At 36.9% G+C, this 16,685-nt stretch overlaps 3 protein-coding genes and 1 long non-coding RNA gene across 4 annotated transcripts in view; 3 read left to right on the top strand and 1 right to left on the bottom strand.

Moving 5' to 3' along the window:
- The window catches only part of LOC146452628 (lysophospholipase D GDPD1-like), a 31,563-nt gene extending 22,159 nt beyond the window's left edge, over window positions 1–9,404 (top strand). The window contains exon 12 of the transcript XR_014859632.1: window positions 8,175–9,404. The gene's annotated coding sequence lies outside the window, so the exon portion shown is untranslated. The remainder of the gene's footprint in view (window positions 1–8,174) is intronic.
- LOC146452629 (lysophospholipase D GDPD1-like) lies at window positions 778–8,009 on the top strand. The gene is made up of 10 exons (XM_085097273.1): window positions 778–809; window positions 1,565–1,625; window positions 2,157–2,231; window positions 4,594–4,639; window positions 5,071–5,195; window positions 5,740–5,829; window positions 6,100–6,242; window positions 6,817–6,867; window positions 6,986–7,037; window positions 7,510–8,009. The coding sequence occupies exons 1-10, from the start codon at window positions 793–795 to the stop codon at window positions 7,702–7,704; spliced, it is 855 nt and encodes a 284-aa protein (XP_084953399.1). The 5' UTR covers window positions 778–792; the 3' UTR covers window positions 7,705–8,009.
- Window positions 9,405–9,548: 144 nt separating the features above from the next.
- On the bottom strand, window positions 9,549–11,780 carry LOC146452627 (uncharacterized). Its single transcript, XM_085097271.1, has one exon. The coding sequence runs from the start codon at window positions 11,726–11,728 to the stop codon at window positions 10,622–10,624; it is 1,107 nt and encodes a 368-aa protein (XP_084953397.1). The 5' UTR covers window positions 11,729–11,780; the 3' UTR covers window positions 9,549–10,621.
- Window positions 11,781–12,395: 615 nt separating this feature from the next.
- On the top strand, window positions 12,396–15,222 carry LOC146452626 (uncharacterized). The gene is made up of 3 exons (XR_014859671.1): window positions 12,396–12,538; window positions 12,646–12,725; window positions 14,220–15,222. It is a non-coding gene; the product is annotated as an uncharacterized LOC146452626 (long non-coding RNA).
- The last annotated feature ends 1,463 nt before the right edge of the window (window positions 15,223–16,685 follow it).

Here is a 16,685-nt window from a genome sequence, read left to right as displayed (position 1 = left end):
GATCACAGTTACGAGCCGGCGGCCATTCAGCACGGTGGACAAAGGATGATGGGCAGGCCCGTATTCCGGGCCTCAATCGAACTTTACCAGATCTCCCCTCCTCCTGACCGTGGGAGATCTGGGTACGAGATTAGGCTTAAGCTTTCCCTTGTTGAAAGTGCCATATCGTGATCAATTTGTCAATGCACGAAGATATTAGTATTGTACATTAAAAATTTCACTTTGGATTGGAAAACAATAAAGGCATTCGGTACGTGTTTAACGTTATTAAAAAAAATGATCTCGCTACTTCCGGGGGCTCGCTATTCTCGGGATTTATTAGAAGCCAGATAGTTCTGACGTTACTTTCTGGGGGTCGTTTAATACTATCGGAGCTTTACGGTAATTTATTTACAGTTAAGCTACAATCTTAAACAGAATAAAAAAGAAATTAAACCCCCCTCCCCCCAAATCAATGATGAATTCACACGCAAAGCAAAACACGCCATTTTCCATCATTTCAATGTGAAAAAAAAAATCAAAGTGAAAAAAAGTTTAACAGTGCTTTCAGAAGATCCCCTTGGTGATAGGCACTTTTGGTCAATATCCACCACTATCCACCTTGAAGTTCAATAATAATAATAATAATAATAATAATAATAATAATAATAATAATAATAATAATAATAATAATAATAATAATAATAATAATATTATTATTATTATTGTTAATAAGGACATGTCTGTTTAATTGCTACTTATTTTTTATTTTATTCTTTCATTATAGGTGCTGCTGAAAATTTCGAAAATACAATGCCAGCTTTTCACCAGTGAGAAATAATTTTTTTTTTCTCTTGTGTTGACGAATTAGATTGTGAGGCGGCTTGTGACTGTCAACTACTGTCAGAATAGATAGTAGTTATAGCATGGCCAATCAGTTTACAGTATCTGTGATAGAATGCAGGTAGATTTACTCTATTAATTAAATTTTAATGAACTCTTGATGTGTGTTAACCTGACTGTCAGGCTTTTTTTTGAGGGGGGGGGGGGGGGGTAAAGGAAAGGGCCCCTCCCCTTAGAAAGGCCCTTTACTCTGTTTAGATGCCTGTATAATGGATGATTGCTGGCATAAATGTCATTTGATGTAAGTTGAGAGCATTCCATGGGGGATTAAGGTAACATCCCTCATCCCCGCTATTTTAGGCTATTTTAGGCTATCTTAAGAGCCTTTAAAGCTCAGAAGGTTCATTTCAGGCCGCGCTATAATATTTTTATCTGTTCGGTCATTCTAGGGCAACTCGAGTCTTTTCGAAATTACTAGGGAATCTTTGTTCATTTCCCGAAAACCTAAGGCCTTATTTCCTTTCCAAAAAATCTTAGCTGACCTTTTCTCGGCCTTCGAAACGATATTTTTATCAATCCGAAAACACTAGGCCTAAAGTTTTCCATATCACGAAAGTTCGAAGTGAAAATTCCCTTTAGAAAATTGTAGGGGATTAAGGGCCTTCCGAACAGATAATTTACCGAAACGATTCGTTGGGTGCCCCTGTAAATTGCTAATGTCCTCTTAATCCTCAATTTGTAGTGCATTGAAAATGGGAACAGAAATGCTTGAAATTGATGTGCACTTAACAGCTGATAAACAGGTATAGTTATGCTATGCTGCTCTGTAAACAAAAGCGTAATCTAGCCTACTTGCATGTACATCAATTACAATATTAGTTAGTTCATTGACTTTTTGCCTACTTGACTAATGCACAGAGTATGATGTCAATAACACGTCCAGGGACTTGAGGTTAGGAGACACTAGGGGATACATTGCAGGGACATGAAGATGGGACATATTGGAGGGGCTGTTTTGCTCATGTCACATCCTCATTTTGCAGAAAAGTCCTGCCGTAGGGATAATATTATTCCTCCGTTACATGTTGCATGAAACTCAGCTGGTTTGAATTTGTGCACCATGAAGCGGGGACAGAGTGAACCAAATCGTCAGTGTTGTATCGTGTGCATGACTGTTCACGCTATAAAACAGAAATAGACCAATACGAAATGTGTAATTCATCATCACTGCAACATGCCTCCTATACAGTGCACATGATGGAGGATGTCCCTGCGTACTACATGTTCCTTAGCAATAATAATATTGTTCTGACGTTTGCTTTCTCTTGCATCAGGTTGTTGTGTGCCATGATGATGACTTATCTCGTGTAACACACAGTGAATTGCGTATCAGTGACTTGAAGTACAAGGTGAGTTTATAGTTGAAAGCTTTTATCACTTTAGTTCAATATACGCTGAAATAATTCTGTAGTGGATCGAGGCAATATCCCTTGCTTAGTTTTTTTCATTGAATTATGTGTAATGGGCATTAGAAAATAAATTTTATATTGCTTACAAAATAAACAAAGAGACCAAAAAAAAAAAAAAAAAAAAAATCAAAGGCCCCTGTGAGCCAACTCGTGAATGCAGATGACACATCAGTAATTGAAATTAAGACGGCTACGGAAACATCCTTGAAAGCTGAAAGAAATTATATCTTTGCCCGATTATATAACGAGAAATAACCATTCTTGTACTATAAAAATAAAAATGATTGTCAAATTATTCTCTACATATTGAATAAGATTATTCTGATGCGCCGATTAAAAAAAATTCACTTTTTTTTTAATTCAAAGTTCATAGAAGCACGCCATGTGCAGCTACGTCATGCAAATTCGTGTCCGATAGTCCGGGGCTAGTCGATTTTGCGATCGGGCTAGTGGATTCTGACCATCACTTGCCCGATAAGTGAAGTTTTTTGGGAATTAAAATTACAAAATTACTGTAAGGCATACTTTTTTTTAACTTCCAGGTAGATTTGTGTGAACCGAAAGCTGTTTTTCAAGCTGATCTCACAAAGGGAAATCTGTTGAACAAAGTATCGCATTACATTTCATGCCCGACATAATTGCGTGAAATTTTTCCTTTGGAGTTCAGTCCACGCATTCTTCAAGTAAAAATAATGAAATATGACAAACTCTTGCTAAATAAGAATTATTTATAAATTAACAGTTGTAAATTGCTCAAATGAAACATTTTTTCCCTTTGAAACCTCTATGAAAGCTGACATCGAAAAGTGTTCATTTCACCAGAAATTTGCATAATTTTGTTTACGACGTCACTGATGCGTGAAATGGTACTTTCCTCTTTCGCGTGAAAACTGACAGCCAAACGAATTTTTTTTAGCAAACTAATCTACTTGATGTAATTCTTTTGTATGGGAAGCAAAAATATGATGAAAGATGTCGAGTTTTCATGTATGCAAAAAGTTATGATTAGCAGTGAACTTTTCAGTTGTTCAGCTGAAGACATTTTCTTGCGGGAAATATTATTTTGGCGGCAAAATTTCAAGTTGCGCAACGCAATATCACGCATTCTTTCTGACTAAGACTATTCAGTTAGTTCAATTGCGAAGGGAGGATAGGTTCAGTGAGGCCTACAATAAAGAAGGCCACTAGTGCTAAACATACATCAACACATGCCACGTAAAACTTGTTTATTCAAAGTCCATGCCGACGATTACTTTTAAATTAAATTACTTTTTAATTAAATTATTTCTAAATTAGATTATTTTAAAATTCTTAAAAGACACCGCACTTTGTGGAAAAAAACCCCGAAAAAAACCTCTAACTTTGTTCAGATTCAACGAAAAATCTCCATTCTTACACTAAAATGATTGTCAAATTATTCTCTACAGATTGAATAAGATAATTCTGGTGCGTCGTGAAAAAAATTTTCTCGCCTTTTTTTCACTAATTGAGTTTACGACCCCGGACTTTCTGAAAAACTGAAAAAACTTATAACTTTGCTCAGATATAACGAAAAATCTCCATTCTTGTACTAAATGATCGTCAAATTATTCTCTACAGATTGAATAAGAATAACCTGATGCGCCGTAAACAAAAAATGTTTCGCGTGTTTTTTCCGCTAATTGAATTTAAAACTCATTCACTGGGCATGCCCGAAAGTTAACGACAGAACCAACCCATTCTCGACCCCAGTGCTTACGCTTCTAACAATCTGAATGGAGTCGAGAATGCCAACCAACCAAGCGAAAAGTCAGCCATCGTTTAAAGGGGAAGTATCATGAGGTTTTTGACCTCTTTTGTTAAAAATGGTGAAATAAGACCTTCACTTTGCTACAAAGTAATTCTAGAACAACGAGAGTAGAGAAATCAACCCAATTCTTGACGGAAAACACTTCGTACTCTGTTTTAGTGCAGTTTTGAAACAAAAATGCGAAAACTTGAAAAACATTAGCCTAATATTTTTCAAGTTTTAATCCATTCCGACCAACTCTTTCTCTGGCCAGGGGCACTAAACGAAAGTTTTATTACACTGGGGTGATAATTTATAACAAAACTAGACAATTATTTTTTGTTTCTGTTGTCAGACAAACATTTTTGGGTTTTGAAATGACATAAAATTTTCCTTTAAGCCATCGCTATAACTCGTTCATTGCACATGCGCGCTTTCAGGAGTTAAAGAAAGTTCACATTGATTCCAGAATGGCTTGTTGTCGAATGTGAGTGCAGATGATATGATAAAGAACTTTCAAATCTTGTTCTTTAGGATTTGCCTACTCTGAGGAGAATACTCGAAGTACAGTTTCAACCAGGTAATTTAAGCATTGAAATTATTTATTGTCTGATGGAACAACAATTAACAATAAATTATTCCACAAGCCCGCATTGGATATGAAATGATAGATAGCCAACGAGGCCAAGTTGGCTATAATCATCTCATATCCAACAAGCGTGAGTGGAATCATTGATTTATTAAAAACAATCAAGAAATATTGCTAGATCTTGCTGATTTTGCTTTGCAAGAACAACCAGAAGACAATTTAATGGTCGCTATTTCTCGGGCATGGTATAATGGCTCATATACCATGGCCGCTAAGCCAATCAAATCCCTAGAATTGCATTATACAAGGACCCAGTTTTTAATAATTAGTAGGAATTATATGACAAATATGGAATATAAGATGGCTTTAAGGTTCCAGGTTCCACTGTGGCTAATTAATCCAATATTTATATATTTCCACAGGTGTTGCATCCAATGTGAAGAATGACGATCATCATATTCCACTACTTGAAAGTGTTTTTGTAGCATTTCCTGATATTCCAATAAATGTAGACATTAAAACTAATTGCGATGTGCTTATAGACAAGGTAAGAATGGAATGATGCTTCACCGGGTTTAAAGTTAGCCTTTTGTAAATAGTTATTTGTAAATCAAAGTTGGAATTGACTGCCTATAGCAGAGGCAGTGTGAGACTGGGCCTGGAGTGGGATCTAAGATCAGATATTTGGCTGATATTGATGCAATACAGTCCATATATGGAGTTGTGATGTGCTTAATCTAGAGTGGCCTTGGTAATAACTTTAGTTTGGTATTAATTTTATAACAGCTGACTAACAAAGGGTCGAAGATTATTTTCCAGAAAATAACTATCCCCTCACAGAGGGGATTGGAACTGGGGAAAAGGGACTGGGGGTGGGGGTGGCAGCATCCCAAAGGCCAAAATATTTAAAGGAAAGTATGAAGTTTATTTCCAGAGTGGGAGGGGGGGGGGGGTCTTAGAAAATCCCTTGTGGGAGTGGGTATGGATGTTTTCTTGGACTACCAAATCTCTGGAATTATTTCAACTGAGTACATAGTGTGGTAGTAATGATAAAAATAAAATGATTTTAATGCATTCCTCTTTCTCGTTAGACTCATGAATTGATCTGTAAGTACAACAGGAAAGATTTAACAGTGTGGGGAGGCTTTTTGAAAGAAATTACTGATAAATGTTACAAGAAGGTATGACAGATTTTTCATGTTTCTTTTTTTGCCTTGAACAGGAACAGGATTTTATGAATATTTATTCAGGTTTGAATAGTGATGAATGTCTTAATATATGACATGCTTAGTAACATTCTGTGAAAAATGATCTGGTGATTTTTAGATCAGAGAGACTGCAAAACATTTCTGTACTGATCTGTTAATATAGCAATAAAATTTCCCTGGCCAGTTCTAATAATCATTCATGCATTCTTTTTATTAACTTTATTTTTTTACTTTTGTTTCTAGGATCCAGAGATACCACTTTTTTTTTCCATGAAGAGGGCGGCCCTGTTAATATTTTTGTTTTATTCTGGTTTGCTGCCGTTTATTCCCCTGAGGGAATCCTTTCTGGAGATTACGCTTAAATTAATCGTTACAGTCACGACTAGGTAAGAGTGTCAGTTACTGACACGACTACCTTATTACACAAAATTGTGCAGTTTTCATAAAGTTTAATGTATTGTGGAAATTTAATTGGTCTTCTCGGAAAGGAAGTTTTGGCAAATTATTAAAATCTAAATCATTTTTCCCATCATTTTTAAAGATTGCTATAAAGGTGTTGTATTTTTATTGATAGAGAGCTTTCCCCAACACCTGGCCATCTATATCTAATGCCTCTCTGGGTAGGCTTAAAACTTGGCTAAACATATAATTTCAAGCAACTCATCTGATCAGATACTACAGAGTTTTATCAGGATATCCAACACCAAAAGGAGAATTGAAAAACTAACACATAGAAGACTTTAGTGGATGAAATTGATGGTGGTGATCAATATCCTTAGAAAACATGGTCAATCAAACCATTACATAAAGAGAAAATGAAGAAATTATGAAGTGTCAAAATCTATGCCATAAATTTAGACTACACCATCCCTGTTTCCCTAGTAAGTTCTTTATGCAACAGCTTTCACTGAATCACCTTAATGTGCTTAATTTCATGATCTTTCTTTTGTTTCCTGACAGGGGATCTGAAGCGCCTCTCTGGATGAAGTCTTTGTGTCAATTGGTTGATTGGTGAGTTGCCCAGGTTATTGGTTGGGACGAAGGAATTTTTGTTCCAGAAGCTTTACAAGAAACATTCAAAGCATTATTGATAGCTAAGCATAAAACAAACTATTTTGTCTTGACCTAGGCTCGTGATCAGTCCAGTGCTGTTTAAACATTTGGACAAGAGAGGAATACAGGTGAAGTTAAGTGTTGTTGTTTCATTAATCAGTGTTGATGGCCTTTGAAGGGTTCTTAGTGCTGGGGAGGGGGGATACTCTTTTATATAAGTGTATGTGTGGCCCGAGGGGTTAATGGCCTATTTACATGACGTCACAAGAAAAGCCTTCTGGTAAACAAAGAATAATATTGCCAGGTATATTGATTTTATTAGGATTAATATAGGCCATTTCCCAGTTGCTGTGAACCTCACTATAAAAGCAAGGCTATAAGTGCAAAAGCTTTTCATATGAAAATTAGTTTTGTTTGCATATGAATGAAAACTAATATTCATAATAAAAACTTTGCACTTTAAGCTTTGCTTTCATAATGAGGTTCACAGTAGCTCGGAAATGCTTTATTGCATGGGGCTAACCGGTAGTTCTTTAAAATCTGCTTATAAATAAATACAGAATGAAGTTTTTAAATGATTTATTACCCCACAATTCACAGACTTTCCTTTGGGTCCTTAATGATGAAAGTGAGTTTGAATTGGCATTTAACAAGTTGAAAGTCGCAGGAGTGATGACAGACTATCCCACAAGACTAAAAAATTATCTGGACAGTGGAAATGCCCCTCAACCTGTACAATCCTCAAGTGGAAAAGAAACAAGTGAACTCAGATTAAAAAGGAATAAACAACTATAGCAAGAAGTGGATGAGTCAGGAACAATAGTGACTTAAAATATGCAGAACCAACATATTGTCAATAAATTAACTCATTGAATAGAAAAGAAAGAAAGAACTGACCTGATTAAAAAGGAAAAAAAAACAAGTGAACAGATTAAAAAGGAGTAAACAGCTATAGCAACAAGTAGATAAGTCGGGAACAACAGTGACTTAAAATATGTAGAACCAACATATTGTCAATAAATTAACTCATAATTTGAATGCTTAAATTTAATCAAGTCATTTCCTATCATTTTCACCATACAAAAGATATCTTTCTTTACGAATTACCTCCTGATTTATAGTTTAATACAACAATTAGGCATGTAAAGACTGTTCACATGTTTTTTTTTTGTTTCATTCAAACATTTCCTCACCGTTGCCAAGCACTATTTTATGAACTACGTGATAATATTAACCAATAATTAGTGAGCTTTTTTTTATGATAGGTATTGGTGAAAATAAATTACCAATGAATCCTAAATCTACTAGCAATAATTTGTAATGTAATTTAGTCATAAATATATTTTTAGTCCCATTTGTTGTAATTAAATAGTTGTAGCCATGCACTATAATAAATACGTAAATTAATAATAATTAGTGATTTATTAACCCCTTAACCCATAATTTCAAAGAACAAATTCTCCTATCTTGTCCCCATATGTTTCTTATAAAAGTACTGGAGAGAAGTTATTGAAATATCAAATCCAAAATAGAAACTTTGGCAATTATCCGGGAGATTACAGACATAAATCTGGAGACTGGGAGATACGGTTCAAAATCTGGAGTCTCCCGGATTATCCGGGAGAGTTGACAGCCCTGTCAGGGGTTGAATAAGCATTGGTATTACAAGGAGAAATTTGATTACCTCAGGGGTTGAATAATCATTGATATTACAAAAGGAAATTTGATGCTGATCACTGTAAGGGCTTATAGGGTTAAGGCTGGTTGACATTTACAATGCAAGCTGTGACATGCAAAAGGTTATGCAATACATGCAAGCACAGTGTGACATTCATAGGTGCAGTGTGTGATCACCTCACTGACTGTTCATCTGGCAGATAATGTCTTTTTTTTTGCTTCGCTTATCCGGATTTGCATGGGAGATGCACATTTGTTGGTTTTAGGTTTTAAAAATCACAACACTCTTTCGTTTTGACATGTTTCAACAGAATCCACTGCCATCATCAGAATATTAATTAACCCACAGTGAAAATTTGGGGAAAGTCTTCTTTGAGCCAGCAACTGCATCAAGCCAATTTTTTTTTGTTTAGTTATACTTCTAAATAAATATAGTTTTGAACAGGGAGTTACTTTAAATTCGGCTTCATGCTAGCAGTGAATTAATAATGGTAGTGAATAATGCTGAAACGTCACAATTAAAGGGTCGTGTTTTTGGCTTAGAATCATTGTGCCAGAAAATGAAACTTGGGCATCCTAGGGACAAATCTGCCATAAACTGATTCGTGTAAAAAAAAAAGTGAAATTTCGCTGAATTTTTTTAAAAAAGTGCTGTCAAGGCCTTTTGGAAACACAGGTTTGTTGTGTTTATGCTTAGGCTTAGCTAGGCTTGCATTGTATGTGTAAACTAGCCTTTAAATAATACTGTATAATTTAAAATGTACCTATAATGTATTAAATACATTTCAGTAAAATTGCATTTGATTGAATTGCCATTTACTCAGTGACTTCATTGTCCCTTATAGTACCTTTCTGCTTAGCGTGCTTGCATTTGAGGTTTTACTGATATTTACACAAGTAAGAATCACTGACATGATAGAAAAAATTTCCTGCTGCATAAATGATCTTTCAACTGCATTTTCACCTTACACTTGCATCACACAAATATGCACCCCAATTGTGTTTGTGAAAGGGGAGAAAGAGAAACTCCTGAGACCAGGGATGGTTCCTTCCCTACAAACTCTACTAACTACTGACTCCATATCTGAGAAAACCGTCAAATCTGATCAAGCCCAGATCCCTACAATTAGCAGTATCCGCAGGGATGACTGCTCCCGTGTGTTTACCATTTACACCAAAAAGCTGGAAATTCTAATTGGAAAGCGAAATTTACGAATCCTAAAATCTTTGGAAATTTCAGGGTAACAGTACTGTACTTCTCTTTTCCTGTTTTGAAGAGAATGTCAGAAAATTCTGAACAATCATTGCATCAGTTCTCTCATTTTCAGACCACAATCAAGGAGTTAAAGTGGAACCTCTCCTTACAATCTCTATTACAGTCATTTCACCTGTTCCTTAAGAAACCGAAATCTATTTAAAGCCTACTTCTCTAAAACAGGCACCTCTATAATACGGACACTTATTCCTGCCCCCTTGGTGTCCGTAATAAAGAGGTTCAGCTGTAATAATAACTGGAAATCAAATTGTGAATGGTAAGCCCAGTTCAAACATTGTGATGTTGTGATGTCAAACTTAATCAAACCCAATTAGCATGAATTAAGTGTGATGTGAGCACAATGTCTGAAACAATTACTGTTGTGTAAAGTAATTGGGCACAACAAGGCCTGTTGAGCTTAACCCCTGATTTTTTGACTAAGTGTGATGTTGCTTCAAAAGTTGTGCTTAACTTGTGCCAGAGTCAGTGTATACATCATAAGAATTTATTTTGTTATCACAATGTATGAATTAAGTTTGACGTTTGAATTGGCCATCAGCTACACTCGACCAAAGGCGAGCTTAATTCAGTTGAAATAAGCGCAATGATAGCATATTTGAAATAGGTTTAAGAGTTGCTGGAAGAACCGTTACCTTTACACTGCAATCACAGCAGCTGGCTTTTTTCCAGCAAATCATAAGACACCCAGTTTCTACCCATTGAAGCCAATAAAATTAGCATATTTCCAAGAATGGTGAATGTATTATTGCTTTAGAAATACTAAATACTAGTGCAACTAGCCTCCACTTTAATTTCCACTTTCTCAGTGGTTATCACATCAGCTTCTTCTGCTGCAGTCTTGTTCGGTGGCTCTCCATCTGTTTCCTGGCAACTGATTGCTTCATTTTTGGCCACCTTAACATGTTCCCTCTTCCTAGGTGAAGAATGCCCATACAAGGCTTCCTTGCTCATCTTCATGGCGTCTGATAATTCAGCAACAAACTCGGCCAACTCGATCGTTAATTCCTGCCAAAGTTCTTCATCAAACTCGAAACACGTTTCTTTATTCGTACCTCTCAACCTCTCAAGCAAGATTCCTCTCGGTTTGTTGCAGATGAACAAATACGTTTGAAGCTGAATGTAATCATATTCAGGACACATGAAACGATTCTTTCGATTTTTTACTTCAATTATGCTATCTTCTGTTTCGGCATCTACTTTACCGCTTACACTCCATTTCATTCCATCGTGTTCCATATCCCTGTGGTACAATTCTGGTACCATGGGACGTTCGATTTGAATACCCTTGGATTTGCCAAAATCCTGAACGGCCTTGTTTTCGAGCTGAGTTCCTCGATCCTTTGTAATTTTGAACTCCATTGCTTCTACCACTTCTCTTTTTTCCACTCCTGTTTTGGCACAAATCTCTTTCACCACCGATTCCACAGGCTTTGCTTCGTTATCACACAGTGTTTTCACTTCGGCGGCAATTTCTTCGACCACTTTGGCGGCGCCCAAAACTTGTTCTTCTTTGTTGCTTTTAAAGAGCTTCACTTTCAGAAAGGACAGAATTTGTCGATAAATCTTTCTGAGCGACATATCGCAAATGATTTTTCTTAGTACAGAAGCGAAATCAACTAGATCGATTTCCTCTTTCAACGACGGAAAGTGGGTTGTCAACTCCTCGCTTTCTGTCAAGATGGAACGAAGATCATTTTTGAACTGCAGTGCGTGAGCAAAACAAAACGATTGCTGATGAGATCGAAGCCAAACTTTACGGAATGTTTCTTCCTTGGATATATATCTATGTCGTCCAACAGCACTGGCTAATTCGCTTGCAAATATCACGATATTTCTACTCAAATGTGCCATCGGTCTACACGCCATGTTTGTTGTCCGTTGAAAACTGAAAATTTGCTTTCACTTCCGGTATTTATGCAATTCGCGGGAATTTGGCGGGAAAGCTCTTCACTATGGAGGGGTAAGAGCAACTTGAAAAATTTTAATCAGGATACACTTCTGTGAACAAAAATCAATGGCATAGGGTAAACAGATAAACAAAACAGTAAGATTTGAGATTTCAATTTGTTGTTTTTATTTTCTACAGCTTGTCTTTATCTCTTTAATCCTTTCCACTTACCCTACTCCTGCTTGGTGTATTTTTCACGTAAACAAAATTTGACTTCCGCCCAGGCAAATTTGGGCAAGTTCGGGCAAGTTCAGGTAAGTAACAAGTCGCATACAGGCTACAATTTTTTTCTTTCAACACGAACAAACTCAACATTTACCAATCGTTTGTATTCAGTAAAATCTGCTGGCCAGTGAATGTAGAGTCAGGATCTCGAGTCAGGATTTGAGCCTCCGAGCGAGCTGGTCGACCGACCGAAAATATTCTATTTACTTTTCTTTGCCGAATTTTTTGCACCCGATTGAACTTTAACCAGGGATCTCTGAAGATGTTGAAAGCAATGGAAAACTTGGATGACCTAATTTCGTTATCATGGTAAATAAATAAATAAATAAATAAATAAATAAATAAATAAATAAATAAATAAATAAATAAATGGTAAGAGATTTTCTCGTCTACGCGTACGGGCCAAAAATGACTCGCGTGGATAACGCGCGTGTTGCGTGAAATTACCCATCAATCCTTTGTAACTGGTTCGTCTTGCTCTCTTGCTGCACACGTGAGTGAAGGTAGGTAAACTAACGGAGCAGCTTTCTCGTTGATATTCTCTCGGTCAGCTGTCGTTTAGTAGTTTTACATGTACAAGTAAGCTTAAGTCACCTAGTTTATCTTTCAGTTTACAAGTTGCTTCACAACAGTGAGCAACTGAGCTTAGCAGAACTGCACAAGAATGTAGCGGAACTACAAAGTGAACCGGTAAGCGTGAATTTAAGTCTCATTTAAGCTTGCTAAGCAATCCTTTCCTCTCCTTTTTACTTTCAATTGTTTATAGTTTTCTCTACTTGTATACCTGCCAACTTTTTCTAAGATAAAGGCGTGAGATTTTTATCCTGGGAGTGCTGGGATTTTTGAAGACAACACGATTATTTCCGAAGATTCCCGAAGAATTCCGAAGTCTTCCGAAGACGTCCGAAGTCTTCCGAGGACGTCCAAAGTCTCAGGACGCGTATAGACGCGAGCTCGCTCCCAGTGCTTTTCACCTTCAAAAATCAGAGATCGCGAGGACGGTATTGTCATTTATTCCTTTTGCACATGGTTTTCGTTCTAACATGGGTCTGAGTTAACATATTTTTGGAAATTGTGTCAAGCAAGACGGCAACAACTCACATTTTTCAATCAAGCGTGAGAAATTGGCCCGCAAGCGTGAGCCGGCGTGAGATCGAAGTTTTCAACCCACAGGCGTGAGACTCACGCCTAAGGCGTGAGAGTTGGCAGGTATATACTTGCGAGCTTTAATAATCAAAGATTAGGGAGTGAGTTTGATGACCTCGATCCCAGGCTCTCTCTCCTTTGCCAAGTTGGAGGATGCCAGATCGCGTTTGCTGATTCTCGACTCCAATCTGTATTAGGAGTGCATTCTTTCAACATCAATGCAATTACGAAAAGAAGGAACCAGTCACTATGTGTGAATCTGCTGGTGTCAATCTTGGAAACCTCGGGTTCTTCGGCCAACAGTTGGTCGCCAAAAGAGACAGGGAAATTTAAAAAAAAAAAATTTTACTGGCTGCTCAGTGATGGCTTTGTATTGTTTTGAGGCAGAAATCTCGTGGCAAAAAATTTCAGTACCTCAGAATCTCCCGGCAAACGTCTGGGCTGAGTTACTCAAAGCGTAGTTAGCGCTAACCATTGGTTAAGAGGTATTAAAACCTATAGGTTGTCATGGTATTTAACCCGGGTTAGCCCTAACCATGCTTCAAGCAACTGGGCCCTGCAGGCTAAGGAACCTCAGGATTCTTGATACGAGATTGACATAGTATGCTGTATAACTGATTTACAGACTGTAGACTACAGTCTGCAGAAAGCAGGTCACAGACTGGATTTTATACGAATCATATGGTCGCAATGAGAAACATAATTTCCTTAATCTTACCTCACCAAAGAAAGCAATTGGAGTTTTTATGCATCCTTCAACTGAGCTCTAAGAATAGGGCTTCAAGAATTAAGTGACAGTTAACTTGTTTGTGAAAGGATGGGATGGGGCCTGATGGAATGTGATAGCAGTGTGATTGACTTGCCCATGAAGATCTAAATTTTATCGTTGAAGCCCATTTCCCCTTAATTTAAACCTTAACTTAAACCCATGTGCTTCTACAACAACTTTAGTTTACCAGGCATTTGATTGGCTTGTGCATAAGTGATAAATATTTTTAACATCCCTAGCTAATTCTCTTTCTCTTGTCAACTTTCTAGGTACACATATTATGAAGATCAGAAGGGATGGTATTTGCAGCCAGATTGTACATCTGAGATGTGGACCAGATTCAAAGTGATTACTTTCCTCTGGAATCAATTACAATCTGATCAGTTAAGGAGGATCATGACATCTCTTTGACAGACAGGTGAACAGTCCAAGCTAAGTAAGGGGTATCTTAGACCAGTAGACAATACATGTGGTATTCCAAAAGGTTCAATAATGTATAGCATCTACCTAATCCACTGTATGGAAAAAGATGGGGGCTGTACATTTTACCACTGTTACAATACCTTGTGAACCTAACTCAGCCAAATATAAGCACATAGAAAGCCTTATTTTTACGAATTTGTCCCTGTGCTGACAACATTGTGTATGTTAGATTTGAAGTTTATAGAACTTTTCTGTGTTTTTTTTTATCAGCATTTTCAGAGTTTTTGCACACCAAGAACTATGGGTTAGTGTACCAGTTGCCATTTTTTTCGGAATGGTAGATTGCAGCAGCTTCACACTACAAAACTTAAGTTTGCAAGCTTTGTTTTCGTAAAGATCGGCCAGCTCAAATGTTGATACAGAAATAGAATTACATGTAGTCCCTAAACTTTGCCAACTTTTTCAGGCTTTTTGAAGTTGGCAAGTTTGTATTTGAGGAGCAAGCAATTGTTACATGTACAGTTGCACGCTTTACTTTAAACATCCAAGAGAAGGATTTGGAAAGAATTGGCATTAAACTCGGAGATTGTGGAGATTTGAAGTGTGAAAGCACAAGGATTCCTAACCTCTAGAGTTTGCTATCAGTTTCTAGCACTTACACTTTAAAGGGAGGAGTTCACCGTTCTGCGCATGTCCATAAATCAAAATACTTTTTTGCCTTTGCTCGCTTGACCCAAGCCTGTTTAATTTAATTCATTGTTTATGAACCATTCGGAAAGGAATAGGTAACTTGGGTGGTAAGTTTTTCATATGATTGTGTTAATTCGGATGCAAATAACTATAAAATCATGGGTACAATCCACTAGCATTTTCTGTGAATTTTGGTCATCAGTCAGTTTGCTTGGACTAATTATAGAATGTGATTACTAAAGTACATGTGAGTGGGATTTTTAAGGCCATAAAGTTGATAAGAAAGAGAAAAAAGCATTTAGATTCATGCACATGCACAGAACTGTGAACCCCTCCCTTTAATGGATCAATACTACCACTCTTTATGAGTTGATACAACAATAATGCTATCAAAGAAATGCATAGTTATTGGTGAACAAGTTATAGTTGTTTTTCTTGACTTTGTAGGTTACCACAGCAACAATATATATGCCTTATTGACCAAGCGTGAGGTCAAGATGGCTGGATATTGCCAAAGTTCTTTTTTTGCGTTTTTATGGATCGAGACGAATTCGAGGTCCATAAAAACGCAAAAAAAGGAACGAGGCCAATATCCAGCCATCTTGACCGAACAAGCTTGGTCAATAAAGGATTTATTATATGGCTTTAACTTCAAGTTAAAACTACAAAAACGAAATAAAACAAAACAGAACAAGAAACTGTTCTGCTCGGAAAGAAATTCTTCATAGCCGGCCGGTGTAAGATTCATTTTCAGTGCATTTTTGGATTACCATGTAATCATGGAAAACAAGGAATCCTAAATTATCTTAAGGCTCTAACTTTATAATGGCTTAAAGGGAGTATACAATTATTGAGTACGAAAAATTTAGATTTTCGCAAATGCGGGAAGATTTTAATAGAATGCGGCAAACTCGCCATTTTCAGCCGATCACGCGGTGGGGTAAATAATAAACGCTTTTCAAGTACACAGTTTTCGGTCTCCAATCAATAGTTCTTAAATGAAACAATACATTTTGAAATTATATGAAAACATTAGCCGAAAAATAGAGCAGGTAACTCAAAAAACTGAGCGAAACTTTGATAAGATTTTGTCCTTTACAACAAGCAAGACGCGGCTAAATTAAAAACGTGAGCTCAGCTTCGGAGAACTTGAGAAAAACACTTTTCTGAACCGCTCTAGACACTTAATGCAACTTTCACTACGCTATAATTTAAATACAGTCTTGCAAATCTAGAGAACTAATCAATTTATTACTCGACTTGAGACAATAACTTTTACAAAATTAATCTCTACACAGAGCAACTCACCGATTCACTGGCTCGCATTCATTGTAACTGATACAAAATTTTCACTACACCAGGATGATTCTATTCTCTTTCCTTTCCTTTAGGTAAATGTTGACACGGTTTACCGGACATTTTAGTGAGCATTTTCCGCCAGAACAACGAGAAAATCGAAGAAAAGATTGCATTGTTCCTCGGGATTAAACTTTCGATGCCAAGCGGACGGGCAACAGGTAATCCCGAGCGGGCAAGATAGCTCCATCTTGACCGCTCGGGTAGCCAATCAAAGCGCAGGATTTGACTCATCTTGCCCGCTCGCGGAGCCAGCCATATAATAA

The sequence above is a fragment of the Pavona decussata genome, unplaced genomic scaffold (genome assembly GCF_977016875.1).
Source record: "Pavona decussata unplaced genomic scaffold, jaPavDecu1.1 SCAFFOLD_366, whole genome shotgun sequence".
NCBI classification, from domain to species: Eukaryota; Metazoa; Cnidaria; class Anthozoa; order Scleractinia; family Agariciidae; genus Pavona; species Pavona decussata.
Note: the sequence above shows the minus strand (reverse complement) of the source record. Positions and strands in the feature narration are given on the sequence as shown.

What these genes read in the sequence shown, in the direction of transcription:
- LOC146452629 (XM_085097273.1), top strand. An exon ending in ACTTAACAGCTGATAAACAG is followed by an intron (nt 1,626 to 2,156) that starts GTATAGTTATGC and finishes CTCTTGCATCAG; the next exon opens with GTTGTTGTGTGCCATGATGA. An exon ending in CGAAGTACAGTTTCAACCAG is followed by an intron (nt 4,640 to 5,070) that starts GTAATTTAAGCA and finishes ATATTTCCACAG; the next exon opens with GTGTTGCATCCAATGTGAAG.
- LOC146452627 (XM_085097271.1), bottom strand. Translation starts at nt 11,728, where the DNA reads ATGGCGTGTAGACCGATGGCACATTTGAGTAGAAATATCGTGATATTT.